The 18762-nt window shown below is 37.5% G+C and overlaps 1 protein-coding gene across 4 annotated transcripts in view; it reads right to left on the reverse strand.

Annotated features, from left to right (window-relative positions):
* The window catches only part of DPYD (dihydropyrimidine dehydrogenase), a 354038-nt gene that overhangs the window by 162456 nt on the left and 172820 nt on the right, over nucleotides 1–18762 (reverse strand). For all 4 annotated transcript variants that reach the window (XM_040566231.1, XM_040566230.1, XM_040566229.1 and 1 more), the window contains 2 exons: nucleotides 12108–12292; nucleotides 4161–4376 (listed from right to left, as the gene is read on the reverse strand). In XM_040566231.1, coding sequence (XP_040422165.1) covers nucleotides 4161–4376; nucleotides 12108–12292 — 401 coding nt within the window. The remainder of the gene's footprint in view (nucleotides 1–4160; nucleotides 4377–12107; nucleotides 12293–18762) is intronic.

Raw genomic sequence — 18762 nt, forward strand, 5'->3', positions numbered from 1 at the left:
ATTCTACTAAAAACTCCCACTCTTTGTTACTTGTTTAATTAATACAGGATTTTTCATTCTGCAGGTAGTTTTCTGTTCTTCTAAGTTCTAAAAGAGGTAATGATTGAAATTCATTTCTTTGCGGACTCCATGATATGCAGCTCTCCCATTTCCCTTCAATAGCTCACCAAGAGAATTTACAAATAATAGTTTGCAGCACAGAGTTATCTGAATAAGACAGAAACACTATTTGAACCAACAGAGCAATGAGCTGTTGATCCTGCAGTGAAAGAGTGAAGTCGTGAGTGTAGGAGAAGGTGTGTGGAACGGGGCTTTTTTATTCTGTTACCATTTTTCTTGCCTCATGATAGTCCATTTTAAAAGCAGCTATTCTCATTTCTGGAAAAAATCAAATCTACTTGATACTAATGCAGTTATGCATACATGTTTGGTTTTGTAAATACAAAATACCCTCCCTCTTCACAGATACCTATAAACATATACAGGTACAGTAACCTGTATTTAATATTTGTATTATACTACAATATCCACTACCTTCTAAAATATTTACAGTGCTATATACTTAAAGGCATATCTATTCTGAAGGAATTTCATCTATTTCTCATTAGCTTTTTTTTTTTTTTTAACCTTTCAACAATAGTAGAGCAGTATGCAAGAACAAACATTTGCTGAATCACTCAGAGTTGAAATCCTCACCCTACAAACAGAAAACCCTACACAGGTTGTCATGAAGGCAATTATGCAGCAAAGTACGTGGGTGTTTGAAAAGGGAGCGAGCATGGCACGAAACAGTTAGTGCTATGCTAACTCCCTCTGTAGCAACATGTGATGCTTTCAAGGTGAGGTCAAGACAGATGAGGGCTGGGAAAACTGGGGGAGTAAATTATGGTCCAGGGGCTACAATTGCACAAGTGCTATCCGACAATTTGCTTGTACAAGAACACACAGCCTCTCATGGGCTGCAGGGATCCCTAGCCTAGCATTTTACAGGAGTTTTTTGTGCTAGAGAGTGAAAGAGGGAAAAGGAGTGGAAGTTCATATGAAGTGAATGCTCTGTCTTATAAGAATCACAGCTCTCCAACCTCAGTCCTTTTATCTCTGTCCTTGGATCTCCTGCAATGCTTTATCCGTCTTTTTTTTTCTCTGTTCTTATTCCATCACACTGCAGTTAACGCATGGAAATCTGTAGATAGGCTGTATGTGCTTTCCATTTGCTAAACATCACTCAAATTGACCCTGCATCAACCACTTTACCTCAAGTGCCAAAGGATGCCAAAGGTCAATAGGGAAGTCAACCTCTAGTCAATCTCTCTGGCCAACCTCTTTTCCGTGGTTTGTGGGGACAGGACAAGGGGTAATGGCCACAAGATGGAGCACAGGAAGTTCTGCACCAACATGCGAAAGAACTTCTTCACAGTGAGGGTGACAGACCACTGGAACAGGCTGCCCAGGGAGGTTGTGGGCTCTCCTTCTCTGGAGATATTCAAGGCCCGTCTGGACACCTACCTGGGCAGCCTGCTCTAAGGAACCTGCTTTGGCAGGGGGGTTGGACCCGATGATCTTTCGAGGTCCCTTCCAACCCCTACAATTCTGTGATTCTGTGAAGTCACTGGTTTCTGTGCCATTGACAGAGCATGGTGGTGAGTTCAGTGACCAGCCCTGGAAGAGGCAGTGTTTCTGCTACTGCTAAGCTCCCTACAGTTGCACAGGCAGTTTATGTTTGGCCTTTAACTATTGCAAATATGAAGGGGAATCACAAGTTAAATCTAAACAGGACAGATTAAGTAAAACAACAGGGATAAACGTAGAATCCTGCTCGTACCACATACAACCAAGGCTGAAGTAGAGGAGTTTCAGCTGCCAAAAACTGTGTCCAGAAAGCTCCCTTCCTCCCAGAAGTGGTTCTGTTCTTGGAAACTAATCTGGGGAGCAGCTCTACCTGCTCCCACAGGCAATGCAGGCTCAGATCTGGAAATCTTTTTTCCTGGCCCTGCTACATAGTTAGCTGTTACTAGCTTGGTAGGACAGTAAATCTGAAATCTCTACTTCCACAGGTACTGCAGACCACGAGAGCATTCTGCTCCCTGCTGAACACCACACAGGATTTGCATCTATGCGATTGGAAGCTAAGTTTATTTAAAAAAAAAAAAAAGAAAGGTAGCATGTTATGCCAACCTATATTAAGCCAAACTCTCTACTAATTATTTGTTCCAGCATTAAGTCAACAGAGCAGTCTTTGTGTAGTACTCATTGCTCAAATAAGAACTGCTGTACCTCCCTGAGCCTTTCTTTCCATTTGAAATATTTATTTTTGTAGCATTAATTACCATGATAGTATTACAAATTGAGCAGTTTTATTTCTGCAGCACCTTGCAGCCAAGCATCTCAAATCATCACAAATACTAAGGCATTACCCCCGTGGGAAGTACACTTTTGGGAAGAATATAGTGGTAGAAAACTAGCTAGTACTTTGGTGGGACAGCGCTACTGCACACTGCAATGTATGATTCAAGAAATCCTCTCTCTAGAAAGATCTTCACCCAATTCATTCTGCCAGAGCACGGCACTCATGTTGCAGTCACCATTTCAGAAACAATTCAGAGAGACTGTGCTGCTTACTGGAGTACCATCATCACTTCCTGCAACATGCAAGTCTTTCGTTCTGAATTACCACTCAAAGCTGTAACACAGTCAGTGTCTGTTTAGCTCTTGAGAGACCCGGTAATCAATGCACAGTCTAGCAGGACGGCAAGCATATCAGCAATAACACTGATTAATAAATAAATCTCAGTACTTGCTATGTACTTGCCTTCAGCCTAGGCACTGAATAATTACAGTTGACAGTATGTTATATGCATAAGTCAGTTACAAACACACTTGAATGACATTTATGTCCTAAAAAGTGTTTTAATAAGAAACCCTGTGAAGTAGTTTGGAATCTCCATTGCAATCCAAATGAGCACTGACTTCCTTGGTGTACCTCAGGCGTAAGCAAGAGAAGAAGCCAGTCTGACATATTTTACATTATGCTCTAGGAATACAGCACTTTGTCCTTAGACCTTCCTCATTGTTACAGGGTCACCCTCTGAGGTGGCAGAGTTAAAAAAAAAAAAAAAAAAAAGAGCCTTTTCTCCTTTTCTCTCCTGCTAAGCTCTCTATCCACTAATCCACCTTTACTTCTCATCTCTGAATCAAGAATAAAACTCCCTTGTTTCCAAACATATTTCAAAAGCTCTCTTCCCTGCATGCTACTCTTTGTCATTAATTGACAACACGTTGCCATCATTCACACTTACTCAGGCTTTCCCTCTGATCCTCTTCCTCCCAACACACGTAATCCCAACCTAAATCCTGTTTCTTTCCTCTGGAATACGTTTCTCAAAGTTGTCCTTTTGTTTCACTGTCTAAACTTCTTGCTCTAAGTCTCATTTTGCCATTTGACTGTTGTAACAGAAAGCCCAGTCTACATGCAATTCTCAGGTCAAATAATCCGAATATACACTTTAATAAAAATTGCTTTGAGAATTTGTTTTAGGTGACACACCGAGCCATAGTCTTCATGAATTTATTCTAAATCCTTCCTCTTCCACTTCATCTTACTGAAGCATTATCTCTGCACTACAAACCTTCAGCAGCACTAGTCCCTCCATAGGCTTGTTTTATATTGCTTCCATCTTTCTCTTCCACTGCCCACCCAGTCTCAAGCTCACACCTACATTATCACATTGCAACTGGAACTCAATTTCAATGGCTTATCTTGGCAGTCCTTGGCAGGGAAACAGCCTTTCATGAGTTGCTTGATGAAGCTGTTACTCATTCCCTTTGCATTCTGATCCCTCACAGAAAACATTTTCACTGCAATGTTTAAAAAAGTACCATTACTGTTACTAGCTGGTTAATATTTAAAATGTTGTTGAATAAAAGGGAAGGATGTAAATCCTTTAATTGCAACAAACAAACAAAAAGACAAACAGAAATCGTTTCACCTTTACACTGCACTGCTGGAAGCTCCAAGCTTATTTAAACCCACACGATGCACCATACATTTCCCTGCTTATTCTTTTCTACAGGCTAGATAGTGAGACTCCTAAAAGATTCAGATATTTCAAATATACAAAACAATATTTACATGCTAAACATGGCTTAAAGTATTTTCTTACCTTATCCAGGGAGAACGTTTTAGTGACAGCAAAGCCCCAACCAGCTTCAAAAGCTCTTCGAATCATTGAAGAACTCGTAGCAGGGGTTGCACTGGCAATGCCAAAAGGATTTGGAAACTTCAGTCCAGCCATTTCTACACTGATGTCTACTAAATCTATAGGAGTATAGAAGAGTGGTAGTTCTGGAGTAGTAGAAACTTCAGCACCATACAAGGACTGTAAAAAAAAAAAAAAAAAAAAGTAATTTTTGCTGATTCATTTCTATATAATTTACTGTTAACCTTGATAAGGGAAGCATTCATATATAATAACCATTTTTTCAATAATTCTATTAGGTGTTCAGGCTTGCAAATCAGTAAAATATACAAAACACTTGCACATGGAACATTTTCTGTCCAAAAAGCATTCATGCTGAGATATTATGCCATGTTGAAAATAACCAAATAAAAATAATGAAACAGTTATTTCATATCTTGTACTGCTAGCCTGGTTCAATCCAAAGGTTTGTATGGACTTTCTGAATAGGTAGTTGTTTCCTACAGCAACCAGTAGTAGTGACGTTTAAAAAAGGAGAAAAACACACATACACATACGTGAAACATGAAAAAAAAAAAAAAGAAAAAGAGAAAAAACAGACCCCTGGTGTCTGACAGACCTAGTATTCTTCTCAGCTGCTGACTTATGAGAAGTGGACATTAGGAAAAGTTTCTTCACCAAGGGGGTGGTCGGGCACTGGGACAGGCTCCCCAGGGCAGTGGTCACAGGACTGAGCCTGCTGGAGTTCAAGGAGCATTTAGACAACGCTCTAAGACATACAGTTTGATTTTTAGGCAGTTCTGTGCAGAGGCGGGAGTTGGACTCAATGATCCTTGTGGGTCCCTTCCAACTTGGGATATTCTACGAAATGTAGGGTCTTGCAGTAAATGAGGGAAAGCATTCAAGGGCAAGATCACTTTGCAGTCTGTCACCCTTGACTCAGTATACGTGGAGTTACTGCACCTTTGCCCTCATCTCCTTTTTAAGATTTTATGCATCTTATGCCATGGGATACATATCAATACATGCAAATCTATTATTGAATAAGAACACTTCAAGAGTGACAAAAATTCAACCGATTTGGGATCAAAGAAGAACATACACTTTATGACTGTAACACCACAGTCACTTTTCTTTTCAGTTTTAAAGATGGCATTTTCTCTGGAGAGTCAAAGCAAAATGCTTTCAATATAAATGTTGCATCTAATACTGCAAAAATTGTAGAGAGTAAATCTTTTCCCATGTGCAGATACCGAACAGCATCCTAATAAGGCTGTTGTAGGTAGAATTAAAATCTTTGCTCACTCAGATGCTTGAGTCAATAAAAATACAACAAAATAAGGCAGGAATTTCTAATACAGTGAAGCTGTATAGAGCCCGTGTTCCTAAGAAATTCCACCATAAGATCACAGCAGCTTCTTCTAGCCTTAAAAGAAAGCAAATAAACAAACAAACAAACAAAAACAAACAACAAACCAACACCAAAAACCAACCAAAAAAACAACAAACAACAGAACAACAAACGACTTCTTCACCAGGACAAAAAGAACCACTGGTGGAGATGGAGGGAAGATTTTCCATAAAAGAGTAAAAAAAACCTCAGCTACTTAAAAATTGCTGCCTCTGTTTGCTTTGTTGTTGTTGTTGTTTGTTGATTATTTTTTTTTAAGAACGTATTTTTACCCTGTCTTATCCATGACAATAAGTATGGAGAGGATGAGTTTTTTGCTTTGTTTTGGTTGATTTTTGATTTAGTGCATTTTGTATATGAGTGTTTCTAAACCTGAGTTCACTTATCTGTTTTGCTCTGGAGTTGCCCAGATTCATGCCTCACATTCGGACCCCAGACCTTAGATTCCTTGGACAGAGAGGATACATTTGGGGGTTAGATTTTCTGATTATGATGGCATAAAAGCAATGAAAGTGGTGAAATTACTCTAGCCTAAATGATGTGAATCTGAATGTGTCCCTAATGGAGGACATTTTGAGAAAAGCTAATTTTTGAAGATCCCTAGCACTTGGGACCCAACTCCCTTCAGTACTGTGACCTCACCCAGCTAGCAGCTGTTTCAGTCACTACTTTATAATAAGCCAGACAGCCACCCGTATCCTCCCTTCTAAGTCACACACTGCCTCCTGCATCTCTTACTCCACTGGACTTTTCCTATACTGGGAGAATACAAATATTTAGAAGAACAAACAGCCCTGTACTCTACCTCTAAAGAACTTTTGTTAGCTGACAAATCAGGAAAAAAAAAGGAAAGAAATTATCTTTAAATTTTTTTAGGTTTGATTTCACCCTTTTATTTATTGTTTTTAAATTTTTTTAAGCCTTTCTTATCTAAAATTTCAACTGCAAAATCTTGTTTGTTATGCCAACATAGAAATTCCTGGACTGCAAGACTGAAATAAACTCATTTTTTAAATGGTAGCACTTTTTTTCCTCCTACATATTTGGAAGTTGGGAGATCTGCTGAAACTAACATTGATATATTGAACTCTTACACTAAAGTCTTTGAATTTGAATCCGAGAGAATGACAGCAAAGAAAGACTTATGGAAAGGCTTTTGGCCAACTCCATTGTATGTGCACATGTGAGTAATAAACATAATTTTCCATTTTAAAAGCAGTTTTTGTTAATGTGTTTGGTATCCAGAATTGTTCAAATGTTCTCTGTGAATATATTTCAGTGAATGACTCACAAACTACTCATTAATTGTATAACTGTACAAATTGATTGCTATAGGCAGATAGAGACAGACAGATAGGTTAAGTGCTTAAAATGCAGCTTAAGTTACATTATACTGTTTCTTTTCCCAAGAAGGCCAATTTAATCTCTAAAAGCTGTTCTCACCTAAAATGAGTGTAGCGTGAAAGTTAATCTTAAATACAGACCCAAAATGAGCTGTGATAAAGCAGAAAATAAATCTAATGCAAGAGGAAAAAAATATACTAAAGCACTGAAAGATTTGAACAAAATGATTGAATATATCCATGCAAAAATAGGCTTTCCCTCCTGCATGCAAATTGGTCATAAACAATTTCCCCAAACATTTGCAAACAGGCCTATTCTTCCTGCCAAACTACCCTCACAAAGAGCAAAACCACCACGGATTCCACCTAGACACACTCAAGGACCACAAGATGTGTCTAACGGTTTGTTGTGATGAGGTAAACTGGGTGGAAGTAGCAGCGCTGGAGGAAAATAATAATAATAATAATAAAAAGGTTTTAATGGAATAAGCCAGGTCTTTAAAGCATACACAGGGGCAGGATGCAGCTAGAGGTTCAGTAGCCAGTGGCTATACATCCTTGCAGATTTATCTTCCTCCTTCCTATCACTTCCCTTTTTGCTCTATTTATTTTTTGCTGGGTTTTCCTTTCAGCACAATGCTTATAAAAGAAATAAATTTACTAAGACCTGATTTGTTGCTTTCTACAAAGCAAAACTTTTGGCAAACTAAAATGTTTTATACGTTCCTGAAAGCAAAATAATCTTTATAATGAAGGATTTCCCTGACATTGCACAAACAAATAGGAAAAGAAAGCCTGCAGGCAAGAGTTTATTTATAATAACTCTTCCCTTGATTTTTAAAAATAGAGGACAAAAAGTGTGGCCCATTCTTCCTCTAATTTGATGCCAACCAGCAGAGCTAACAATATTGCAGGTACTTATTTTATTGTTCCAGGCACGGCAATTTTTCAGACACTGGATGAGGGCGGTGAAAAATCGCCAGCACACTGCGTGCAGCGTCCCTTCCCTACTCTAACCAGGATACGCCCAGAGGCAAAAGCAGTACAGTCTGTAGTGCAGGGCTCAGACAGGGTCTGAGCTTTAAACCTGATACAATTTGTGACATTCATTTTCTTTAGATGGAGAAAATTCTTAACCACACCGATATGGTCTAACTCCATTTTCGTGCCTTTAACAAAGATAGACTATGAAAGTGAGTAGTTGTATTACTGTTATTTTTCACAGAGAGCCTTCTCTACAAATCCTACTGCTTGGAAGAGTTTTTCTGAATACTTTCATCCCTCTCCTGCTTTCTCTCTTTGTAAGTCTGATCTTAAAACACAGCTTTTCTCCCTTACTTGTAAAGCTTTTCCCTCTTTCCAATTATCCATTAGTTAGCTTCGTTAAATACATTTACGTTATTTCACACAGAATGGTTCGAAGGATGCCTGGAGATCATCTAGTCCAATATCCTTGCTCAAAGCAGTGTCAACTCTGTCAGCAGGTTGCTCAGGGCCCTGTACAGTCAGACGGAGACTTTTTAATCCCCCTTCCTTTGTTTCTGGAACAGACATATTGCTTAGTCGATAGTAAGGAATTAAAACACCAGGTTTCCTGCACTTGCACTTAGTCCACCTTTCTGAAAATGTTTTGTTACTTGCCTCCATGCTAGTGTTTCACATGATGGTGTTCTAACCATTCAAGGGACTTTTTTTTTTTTTTTAACTTTTTTTTTTAAACTTTTTTTTAACTTTGATTAGCATGGAAAGAAGCAGACAAGATAAAACAAAAACAAGCTTCCAGCATCTCTGGTGTTGATTATGAAATAATGTACATTCATGCATGTCCAAGGAACATATGAGAATGGTCAATCTTCAAAAAAGAATCAACAACTATACTCTCCAGATACAAAGTCCATGTATTTTTTGACAACATAAAGAAAAATTATAATAAATACACAACACTGGTTCCAAGTTGCACAGTAATGCGCTCAAAATTCATACTGAACAGCTTGCCTTAGTGAAGTGAAATTTATATCAGTTGTGATCCAGCCCTCTATTCTTTAAGTACATGGTGTACATTTTGATCACAATAAGCAAACAGACAAAAAGATTTAAATTAAAAAAAAAAAAAAAAGAAAAAAAGAAAAAAGACTGTGAAAAAGAGAGGAAAAGTCACTTTATTAGAGGGATTTTAGTGAGAATAAGATGTCAGCTTGATAGCCAGATATGGGAAAATGCTCCACTGCTAAGTGTATGAATAGAGTAGGAGTAAAGTATAAAGGCTGGCATCTTCCTGGTCTAGGAAGTCAACTTTGCTCTCAAGACAGGCATAGAAAATTAGAAGTTAGTCCTGCAATAATTGTGAATTACTCTGAATATAACTATTGTATTATTAAATCCCATTCACTGACCAAAAAGAAATGCACAGTAACTGAGACACAGAATAGAACAGCAGCCTATATTGCTTCTCCCCAGGATTATAAAGTCACTGTTGGACAAAAGTGAGGCCTCTGCAATCCCCAAACAAAATAAATCACCAAGACTAATTTAACTAAACGTTTACATCATTCATGGGATAACAAAAAAGGCTGAATCCCCAAGAAATGTTGTGGATAGTATATAGTTGCATGAATTGGGCTGATTCTATTTGGATCTCTACTGACATGTAAAGAACTGTTCAAAGGCGATTGTATTTTCAAACGGGTTCTAATGCAGCTGCCTTTGGTTAGGTTTTGACTGGTTGTGTTTATACAGCCTGATACACACCTGCAGGCAACAATTTTTGAGATGAACCTGTGCTTAGCAGAGTGTGAGGAAAATGTTAAGAGGCAGGAGATATTTAGGCAACTAATGATGGAAGGTTTCCAGGGTTAGAGCTGCCATGAAGCTTCTGTAAATAATTCCCAGTTTTGAACATAAGGCATTTCTGCTGGGGAGTCCGTGAGTCTGGATCTCATACTTCACTTGACCATGTGCCAAAGCTTGAAATGGTTGGAGTTTCAGGGCACATATCAGGCCCATCTGTTTGCTTAGCCTTTTGTCTGGAGTAGGTTGGCGTAGCAGGAGCATGGCATTCAAATAGGGTATTCAGCAAGTAGTTGGGGCAGTGTTTTTGAGTTTCAGTCTTTGACATGGTCTTGGGTTGGTTGAGAAATCTTACAGCATATTTTTATTTTGCTAAAGACTGTCCGCATTATTTACAGAACCTGGTGCTGAGAGAGTTGGTGATTCTGGAAATGGCTACCCCCTTCTGTAACTAAAATGCAAATGGATAAAAGGAATCAACGTATTTAAAATCTATCAATGTATTTTAAATATGTCAATTCAGACACTCATCACAAGAAGGTTACTTGTCATAGAATCTCACAGTAGACAGAAAAGTAGGGACGACTTTGTAAGAGTGTTTCTTCATCTGATATTGGAAGTTTTCACAATACAGGGTAGTGGAACAAGCATACATATGCAAAAGGCATGCATACACACACAGGTAACACGATTCTCACCTAAACAACAACTTTAAAATACAAACCCTCTTCTACTGTCTAACTTTTCTACCTGTTCCAAAAACAAAGTAAATTGCCAAATTACAGTGCTCTCCACCACAGCAACCAGATTTTACAAGGGCTGAACATCCAAATAAATGCCCCTGAGCTACCCATTCATCTAACAGCTGGAAAGGTGACACTTGACATTTGGAAACTTTCCTGTGAAGATTGCTGTAAGGCTTTCCCATTAGCTTCCTGGGGAGACTGTAAGGTCGAATAAACTGCCTTGAAACCTGCAAAGGGTAACGGAAATGCTCTAATATCACAAGCCTGCTTGCTTTAAAATTCTAATTCTCGAGCCATGACTATTCAGATTTCTTCCAAAGTATTCAATACATTCCAGAGAAAAAACAATGTAAGCTTTGAGAAGGAAGCAACATGTAAATGGAGGGTTTTTAAAGTGATGTGTGTATTTATAGAGGCTAAGGAGGAAGGAAAAAAAAAAGGAGATACCCCTCTCCCCTATCACAGTTACCCAAATTCACTGTGCACTGAGAAATTAAGCAAGCAGGTCAAGGTTTAAAGATGTTTCACACTCAGCATTTTCATAGGGTCTAAGAAGGCAGGACACAAACACTGCTTTAGAACAAGTGAGAAAAAATATGCACAGATACTAACAACAAGCTTTCAGTTGAAGTATTTTTAGGAAGTGAAATCAGACCCCAACAGCATGAAATTGCACAAACATGCAATCAGAGAGGCTTTGAGCAGATGGATGGGGGAGAAAGACATCGAGCTGTTACAGTCCCAACTTCAGTTGTTCAAATCTCTTTCCGTGGGAGAATGAATCATGTACCATGTTTCTAAAAAGTTCCTTGCACTATGAACACACTCTTTGTCAGCTGGTTCTCCACACACAGGCTATGTCTTGTCTCTGATGGTTCCTCTGCAGCTCCTCTAGACTTTGTGTTCTTTCTTTAACTACGAAAGGTAGGGCAAGCAGAGGTGCTCAGCAACATAGAAAAAGCACCAACAAGGAACATGCAGTTACCAGGTTTTTCAAGTCTGTACCTCTCAAATTCCCATTTCTTAGATAAATTCTCCTTCACATTATTTTCCTCTTTGAATTCAGTGCTTATTTTTTGTCTGGCTCATGCATCCACTTCATCAGCCTCATCAAAGCACACTTTGGTTCTGGTGTAGATAATCTGAGTGATCTGTAAACTGTTAGTACACTTGCACTCTAAAAATACTAAAAATGTCTTCCCCAGGTATCAACATTGACAGTATTAATTTTTTCTTTATGCAGGATTGAGTAGTTCTACTTTTTAATATTGATGGGCTCACTTCTTTTTCCCCAGTTACCCTGAACCAGGATTTCTGCTTACACTGTGTATTGTGCAGGAAAGATTACTACCTTTGAGTGGAATTCAGAGCTGGGGGCAAAGAAAATGTTGCCTGGATTTTAATGCTAAGATAATATAAAAAAGCTGGGTTCAACTCCCCAAAATCAAGTATGTGACCCAAGTTGAATGAATCTGAAATGTACAAATCAAGACAATCTAGGTGTTAGCTACTCAAAACTTGCATATTTAATCTTTTTTCTTTTTTTTTTCTAAGACATTTTAGCAATCACAATGAAGGTATCTGAAAGCAGATAGAAACTGGAAAAACACTTTTAAAGAATTACCTGTATGTATCTGTGCATGTACCAGGAGGCTTGTTTTCCATCATTTACTGATTCCACTGTAGTGTTAGCAAGACCACCGACGTCACCCCCTGCAAAAACCCAGGGTTCACTCGTTTGCATAGTTTCCGGATCTACTTCAGGAAGACCCCATCTGTTAAACTTGATAGGTGCCATGGCCTCTCTGACTGCAATTAAAGAGAAGGACAAGTATGTTAATAAACAAAAGAAAAAAGTGTTGCCTAAATCTCTCAAATATATACTAATAACAATTAGTAGATCAATTCCAAGACCTATTTTTTTTTTAAATTACTTAAATGTGAATTTACAATAGAACTGAAAAATTCTATTCTATATACGAACATTTTGGTTGAGCTAATGAAGGTATGTAGTTATTAACAGGATTTGGACAGAAGAACATCATCTGTTCTATGGAATTGTTCTTTGGTAACATCAGAAAAATAAACCTTTGTGTCTGCATCGCCAGACGTGTACAAAATAAACAGAGACAAGATTCACAAGAAGTGACTGACTTCATACAAGAAATAATTGCTTTTAATGTTCTTTTGGTCACTAACCTCAAAACAAACTGTATATCCCAGAAGCTGGGACTCACAAAGTCTTTCTCACTGGCGTTATTTATCTCTTGGGGAAAAAAAAAAAAAATCCAGCACTTCTGGAAATCCTATTAAGGAACAACACTAACAAAGAAAAAATAGATTTTCTCCCTTTCCCTTCACACACAGCTTTGTACTGCACTTTCCACATCAACATGCTTTTCACCTGAAAAGCAAACATAAATACTCCTGTACAACTTAATATACTGCATGCGATTTTTGAGGTGTAAAAACAAACAAAAAAAATGTTTGCAATTTCTACAAATTCATTTAGACTTCCAAAAATTTACTTGTCACATTTATTAATGCTCTCAACAGAAATGATACTCTGCTACTTTTTCACAGGTTGTTATTAAATCTGATTTTAAAATTTCAGATGGGACATTTTCCCCACCAGGAAATGTTATGCTATGAAAGCTTTGGCTTTGACAAAGCGTGTTGATTTTAAAGATTATTTGTTTTTTTGAAAAAAAAGATAAATTTCAATAAAGTGAAAAACATTCTGAATTGTTATCTAAGCTAAGAACATTCTGAAAGTAAGAGTCATTTTGAAACTTCTGTATATTAAGAATAAAATAGTAAAAGCAATAAAAATGAAATGCTTACAAACAGTATATTTTCTATATATTCTTCGCTGCAATTTCTGAATTTTTTTAGAGCACTAATTAAGATATTCTCATTTTTTCATGTGAGAAAACAGCATATATAGGCATTCTGCACATGAACTAATACTGTACTTAAAAATAATACAGACAAAAAATGCATGACATTAGAAAAATGGCATTAAATACAAGTAAACAATCAGAAAAAATAATCTTGCTCTGTTAATATGATTTTTATTATGCAACTTTTAAAATTACTTTATTATAACCACAAAGACATTTCAAAGTAGCTTCATGAAGAGAATCACATTTTCAATAAATATATTCAGCAAACATTGATGCCATATATCAAAATGAGTTATTTTTATGTAGCTTTAAGTCTGCATGAACCGAAGATTTTACAATAAAACACAGCTTAAAATTGCAATGTCCCTCAGGGACATACCGCTAGCAGATGCAGATTGCCAAGGTCAATTAAACTGATGTAGTTGTGCTGTCATATATGTAAAAGAGAAACCTGCTAGCTTAAGACAAGAAAATTTCTCCCACACCAGTACAAGGGCAAACTCACAGTATAGCCCCAATGCATGCCCAAGTACGCAGAAAGCTTCAAAGACATCTTTCCTGCACATCATCATGATGGAATTTTCTTCCTGGGTTCTGTATCTCCCTTTACCTCTAAATCAAATATTACACGTGTATTTCAAAGTAGAGAGCTGTGCATAATCAGGGACAAAATAATAAAATAGGGAGCAAGACACATTGTCACCTGCTTATCATACCTATGCTCTCCTTCTCACCCTTGGCATATACAAATATCCATAGGACTCAAATCCAAAGTGTTCTTTTTGCCACTGGTTCAGAATGCAGAATCACAGAAGACAGTTTTAAGCTGGAAGCAGGTTTTCATACCAGAAGTATATAGTCTACATGCAAGACCTATTGCTTGCAGAATCCTTCCTACCCTGCATACAGTTTTAGCTTAACTTGGCAAGAATAATATTTGCCTAGTAGCGGAATCAAAAAGTTATGAAATTGTTTCCTCTTAAAATATTTAAATTATTGAAAGATCACACCAAACACAACCTTCAGAGTGAGACATTTTTCAGTCTGGGAAATAAGTGGTTTTCCTTCTTTCTGTCTTCATTTTTTTTTTTTAAAGGAAAGTGCTGATAGTAGTTTTATTATACTTCAGTAATATTTATAAATCAGTGTTAACCTTCTCTTTATGTCTCAGACTGTCTGTACTTCAAGAAAGCTTTTGATCATTTTATATTTGTCATACATAGGATAACTTATTGCATGCAGTGGTACCACCTCAGCATGTGGTCTTGACAGTTCTTGCAAGCTAAATACATATCGGCTTGTAAAGACATGTTCAGAAAAGAAAAAAAAAAAAAACAGATGAAAACTTGGTGCTGCGGGGTTTGGTGCTAGGGTTTGAATAGATGACTTGCTTCTCTGAGGCAGCACTGAACAACAGTAAGGCTTTTAGAGGGCAACATGCTACCTGAGGTGTAGTTTTCCGCAGGAAATGATGTAAAACTAGGAGTTCTGACTCCTTATTCCTTAACTATGGGGGAAAACAGGCATTACTTCTGTTACCCTTGATCTGTTGCATTTCTCAAATGCATCTTCAGCTTGTTTTGTGCTAAAATAGCTGCATGGACATAATTATATCAAAAGCTTTTTGAGTGCAAAGAAGCCCAACATACCCCTGCTTGAAACACCTCCCCGAGGACTGGGGATTTGTCTGATCAGTATTTTTAAAACTGGGAAAGAACATTTCCCTTGTGGCAAGGTTGACACAGTATCCAGCAGCTACTTCCTTCTGTTTTTCTGAAAAGCTCCAAGATTTAGGTTAAGTAAAAATAAGGACATGATTTAAAGGCGTCTTATATAAGAGTTCCTAATGTCCTCACAATTTGGATCTGGTATCCGGGGCAACTGAGATGCGATAAGGACCACTTTCTACACTGCCTGCAGGATGGAGGGGAGAACTTTGGGTGGGAATTTCTTCTCTGCCCCTGCAAGGTGTGAGAGAATCTAGGAGCCAAATGTGAGCTTGTAAGGAGGCAAACCCAACTATCAGTTCTCTGAATTGCTGCTTGACACTGAACAATACGCAAGCAATACGCTTTGTGTTTTTGTTGGTGCATGATTTGGGAAAGGGGTAAGAAGTGTTTCTTTGCAATGGCTGCACCCTCACACTGTTTAAACTTTAAAAAGTAATATAGCTTTTCTCTTGGAAAATTCAAAGTGCAATCCTGTGGCTGTGCTGCCTTCTCTTCTATATCCTGATGAGATATTACATATAATTTGAAAGGATCTTTCTGGATGAAAGATAACATACAATTGAATTATTCTAATGCTATCAAGTGATGCTAACACAAATAACACCAAACAAAAGGACAGTTCTGAATATATATTCCACATTTGCTATACTCACAGAGCAAATAAACGCAAATGGAAAAGCAGCAGCATATTATAGTGCTTGCAAAAACAATATTAAAATATAAGTGAATACAGGAAAAATATTTTAATTAACAAAACAAATCAAATGGAAAAGATTCCTCAAATAAAGCTTTAAAAGTGAATCTGTGTGTGTTTGACTGCCATGACTAATTATGTATCCATGTAATGTGTGTTCAATTTGGGCTTATTTAAATAGCAGAAATGCTCATTAGCTGCAGTATATCTGTGAAGCTTCAATAAACAGTTTAATGGTTTTTATGTTTAACCAATTTCATAAGTTCCTGTAATTTTAGCTTTAGTAGCTCATTAATGTTATTTTTGATATCCATCTTACAGACTTCCTTTACAGTGAATAGTAGCATTACTTCAGAAAAATACAAATATACTGTATCTTTCTTAATCTCAAATGTAAAACCATAGCTATCACATGCACCAACGATCTCATTAACTGCTGACACTGCCCAATCTAGAGGCCTGGCAAACAAAGAAAGGCACAATCATGTTTCCCTCATCTCTGCCCCACTAACGTACTGAAACAGGATTAAAAAGTGGTTTGACTGGATAAAGCTGGGTCCAGCTGTGCTGGGAGAGACTCCTGCTGGAAGGCTGCTACTGACTGTTTTCTGCCTGGTACCAGGAGGCAGGTGTGCACTGATGGCTAACAAATGAAACAGCAGAATCCCTGCTCCAAGTTAAAACATCTTAACGAGTCATTACAAAGCTTCTTTTAGGCACTGGAAGTTGGAAACTACTCCAGGGTGTGGAACTGTTGCACTCAAACTCATTCAGTAAACCTGTTTGTGGAGGAAAATCCTGTTCCAAATGAGTCAGCAGCAAAAATCCTACCTATTTCACTAAGAATCTTTTGAGTCTATATAAACTTCAGTTTTATATAACAACTTTTAAAAAAGCCTGCTGACCAGAGGTCTATTCTATGGGTGAGAAGCAGATGCTGTGCTGGGAGACACCAGGTACTAGGTGGCTCTTGTGAATATCCCCAGCTGGGACATCACAACCACATCTCTTCTTCCCTCCTTTTCTTTCATTAGACAGTCAAGGCTTCAGTGTTTTGAGGTTGAAGCTATCTAGTTGTTTGTCAAGACTGTATAAACTCAGCACTCTCTGCAGGTTTTCTGCCTTCCCTATAATTTGAAATTCTATGTTTATATGAAGTAAAACTTTTCTACTTCTGAGCACAGAGCTCTGCAAGCTTTTGGCCTTTCCCTAGCAAATGCTTCTGAATCTATACAAATACTTATTAAGTAGGAATGGATTAAATCATAAAATTGTAAACTAGGGCAAAATTTATCTTTTTGGCATGTAGCACTATAGTGGGGGCTTAGTTATACTCTAGTAATAGTCTTCTGGTTTTGCTGCTGCAATTTCCAAGCAAGATGACAGTCATACTAAAAGTTACAGGAAGATATCTAAAAGTTGTATAAAAGTTGTTTAATAAAACATGTATTTTGCTCGCAGATCATCTACTACTCTGGAGCTGGGGGGATTTGCAGAATTGGCATTTGGAGCTTGTTTGGATTTTTTTGCATTCCCCCTTTTTTTTTTTTTTGTCTCCTAGGGAAAATAAAATAGACATTGTCACTCTAAGATTCAGTGTTCTGGAAAATGGGAATACTTCCTCTTTCTTTCTGCCTGCTAAACAGAGTGTTGAACTGAACTGAAGTTGCCAGTCCCCTATCCTGCACTCCATTTTGCAGTGTGTTTTAACCAAGACTACTACTTTCCATAATTCCTTTATAGTTCTCCCCAGAAAGTACAGGTTCTCCTCAGAAACATAAGAAAATAAATCAGAACAAGGACATTTGTTACAATGCAAAATTTTGCAGTCCACAAATGTTATTCCCCTTTGCTTATCAGAAAAAAAAAAAAAAAAGAGAAAAAAAACGTTATTCAAAGTTTAGACTTTAAAACCAACTGGAGTGGTGTTAAATAGGATGTTGAGGCTATATGCAGTGCTATGGGAGTAGGCAGAATTACACGCATATATATTAAGTAGCTGCAATGTAGAATGGTGCCAGAAGATATTTCCGTTATTCACTAACCCATTGTAGGCCTCCAGAATGACAAAGAGAGCCAAAGAGCAGGAACACAAGGAAAGGTACAAAATTCTACTTCAGCTGTTTATGTGGGCCAGTTATGATGGCTTTAAGAGTTCGGTAATCTGTGCAATAATAATTAAAAAAAGGCTTGTGCTTGCAAAATCTTTTTACAACAACAAAGCAAAGCAAAACCTTTTTTTACTCCATCTGTAGTAGATTGATTTAAACTTTTTTTTTTTTAATTGGTTTCAGTAAAGTGCTAATGTTCTTAAAACAGTCTAGAGGGCAACTCTCCTGCTTTGTCTATTAGTAACTTCCTGAGCATAAAATGGATTAAGGAGAACTGATTTCTTTTTAATTAATGATGCATTTGTATGATTCCCAGTGGGAGGATGAATATTTACTGGAACTGTTGCTTAAAAACACAATTAGCATTTTATTTTGACGAAAGAAGTAAGAGAAAAAAAAAAAGACTAAATATCTACTGTGAGTGCATGGAGTCTCAGTTGCAAATTTAATAGCTCCCGTGCAAGGACAAGAAACATCTGGATAAGTGTAATAGACTAGAAAAAGCTTTTTAACCAATGGGCTATTTCTGCTCAGGCCAGCAGTCACGCACACACTTATGTCATGCTAAACAGAACTTTAAAACAGGTTCATCAAGACTGTCCTGAACGCTTTGCTGAATTGCGGCTAGGTCTGATTTCAATGCCTCTGGTTCTCATAACATTTTCTTTATTCTTACATCAGTAACGCCAGCATTAAACAATATTAATAGGAATAGGAGAAATCCTGCTAGCGTAGCCTATACCAGCACCAGGTCATTGACCTTACTCTTTTTATGACCAACAAATAACATATTTATTCAACATGCATCTGAATCACCAGCCATAGATTAATTCCGACT

The sequence above is a fragment of the Cygnus olor genome, chromosome 8, assembly GCF_009769625.2.
Source record: "Cygnus olor isolate bCygOlo1 chromosome 8, bCygOlo1.pri.v2, whole genome shotgun sequence".
NCBI lineage: Eukaryota > Metazoa > Chordata > Aves > Anseriformes > Anatidae > Cygnus > Cygnus olor.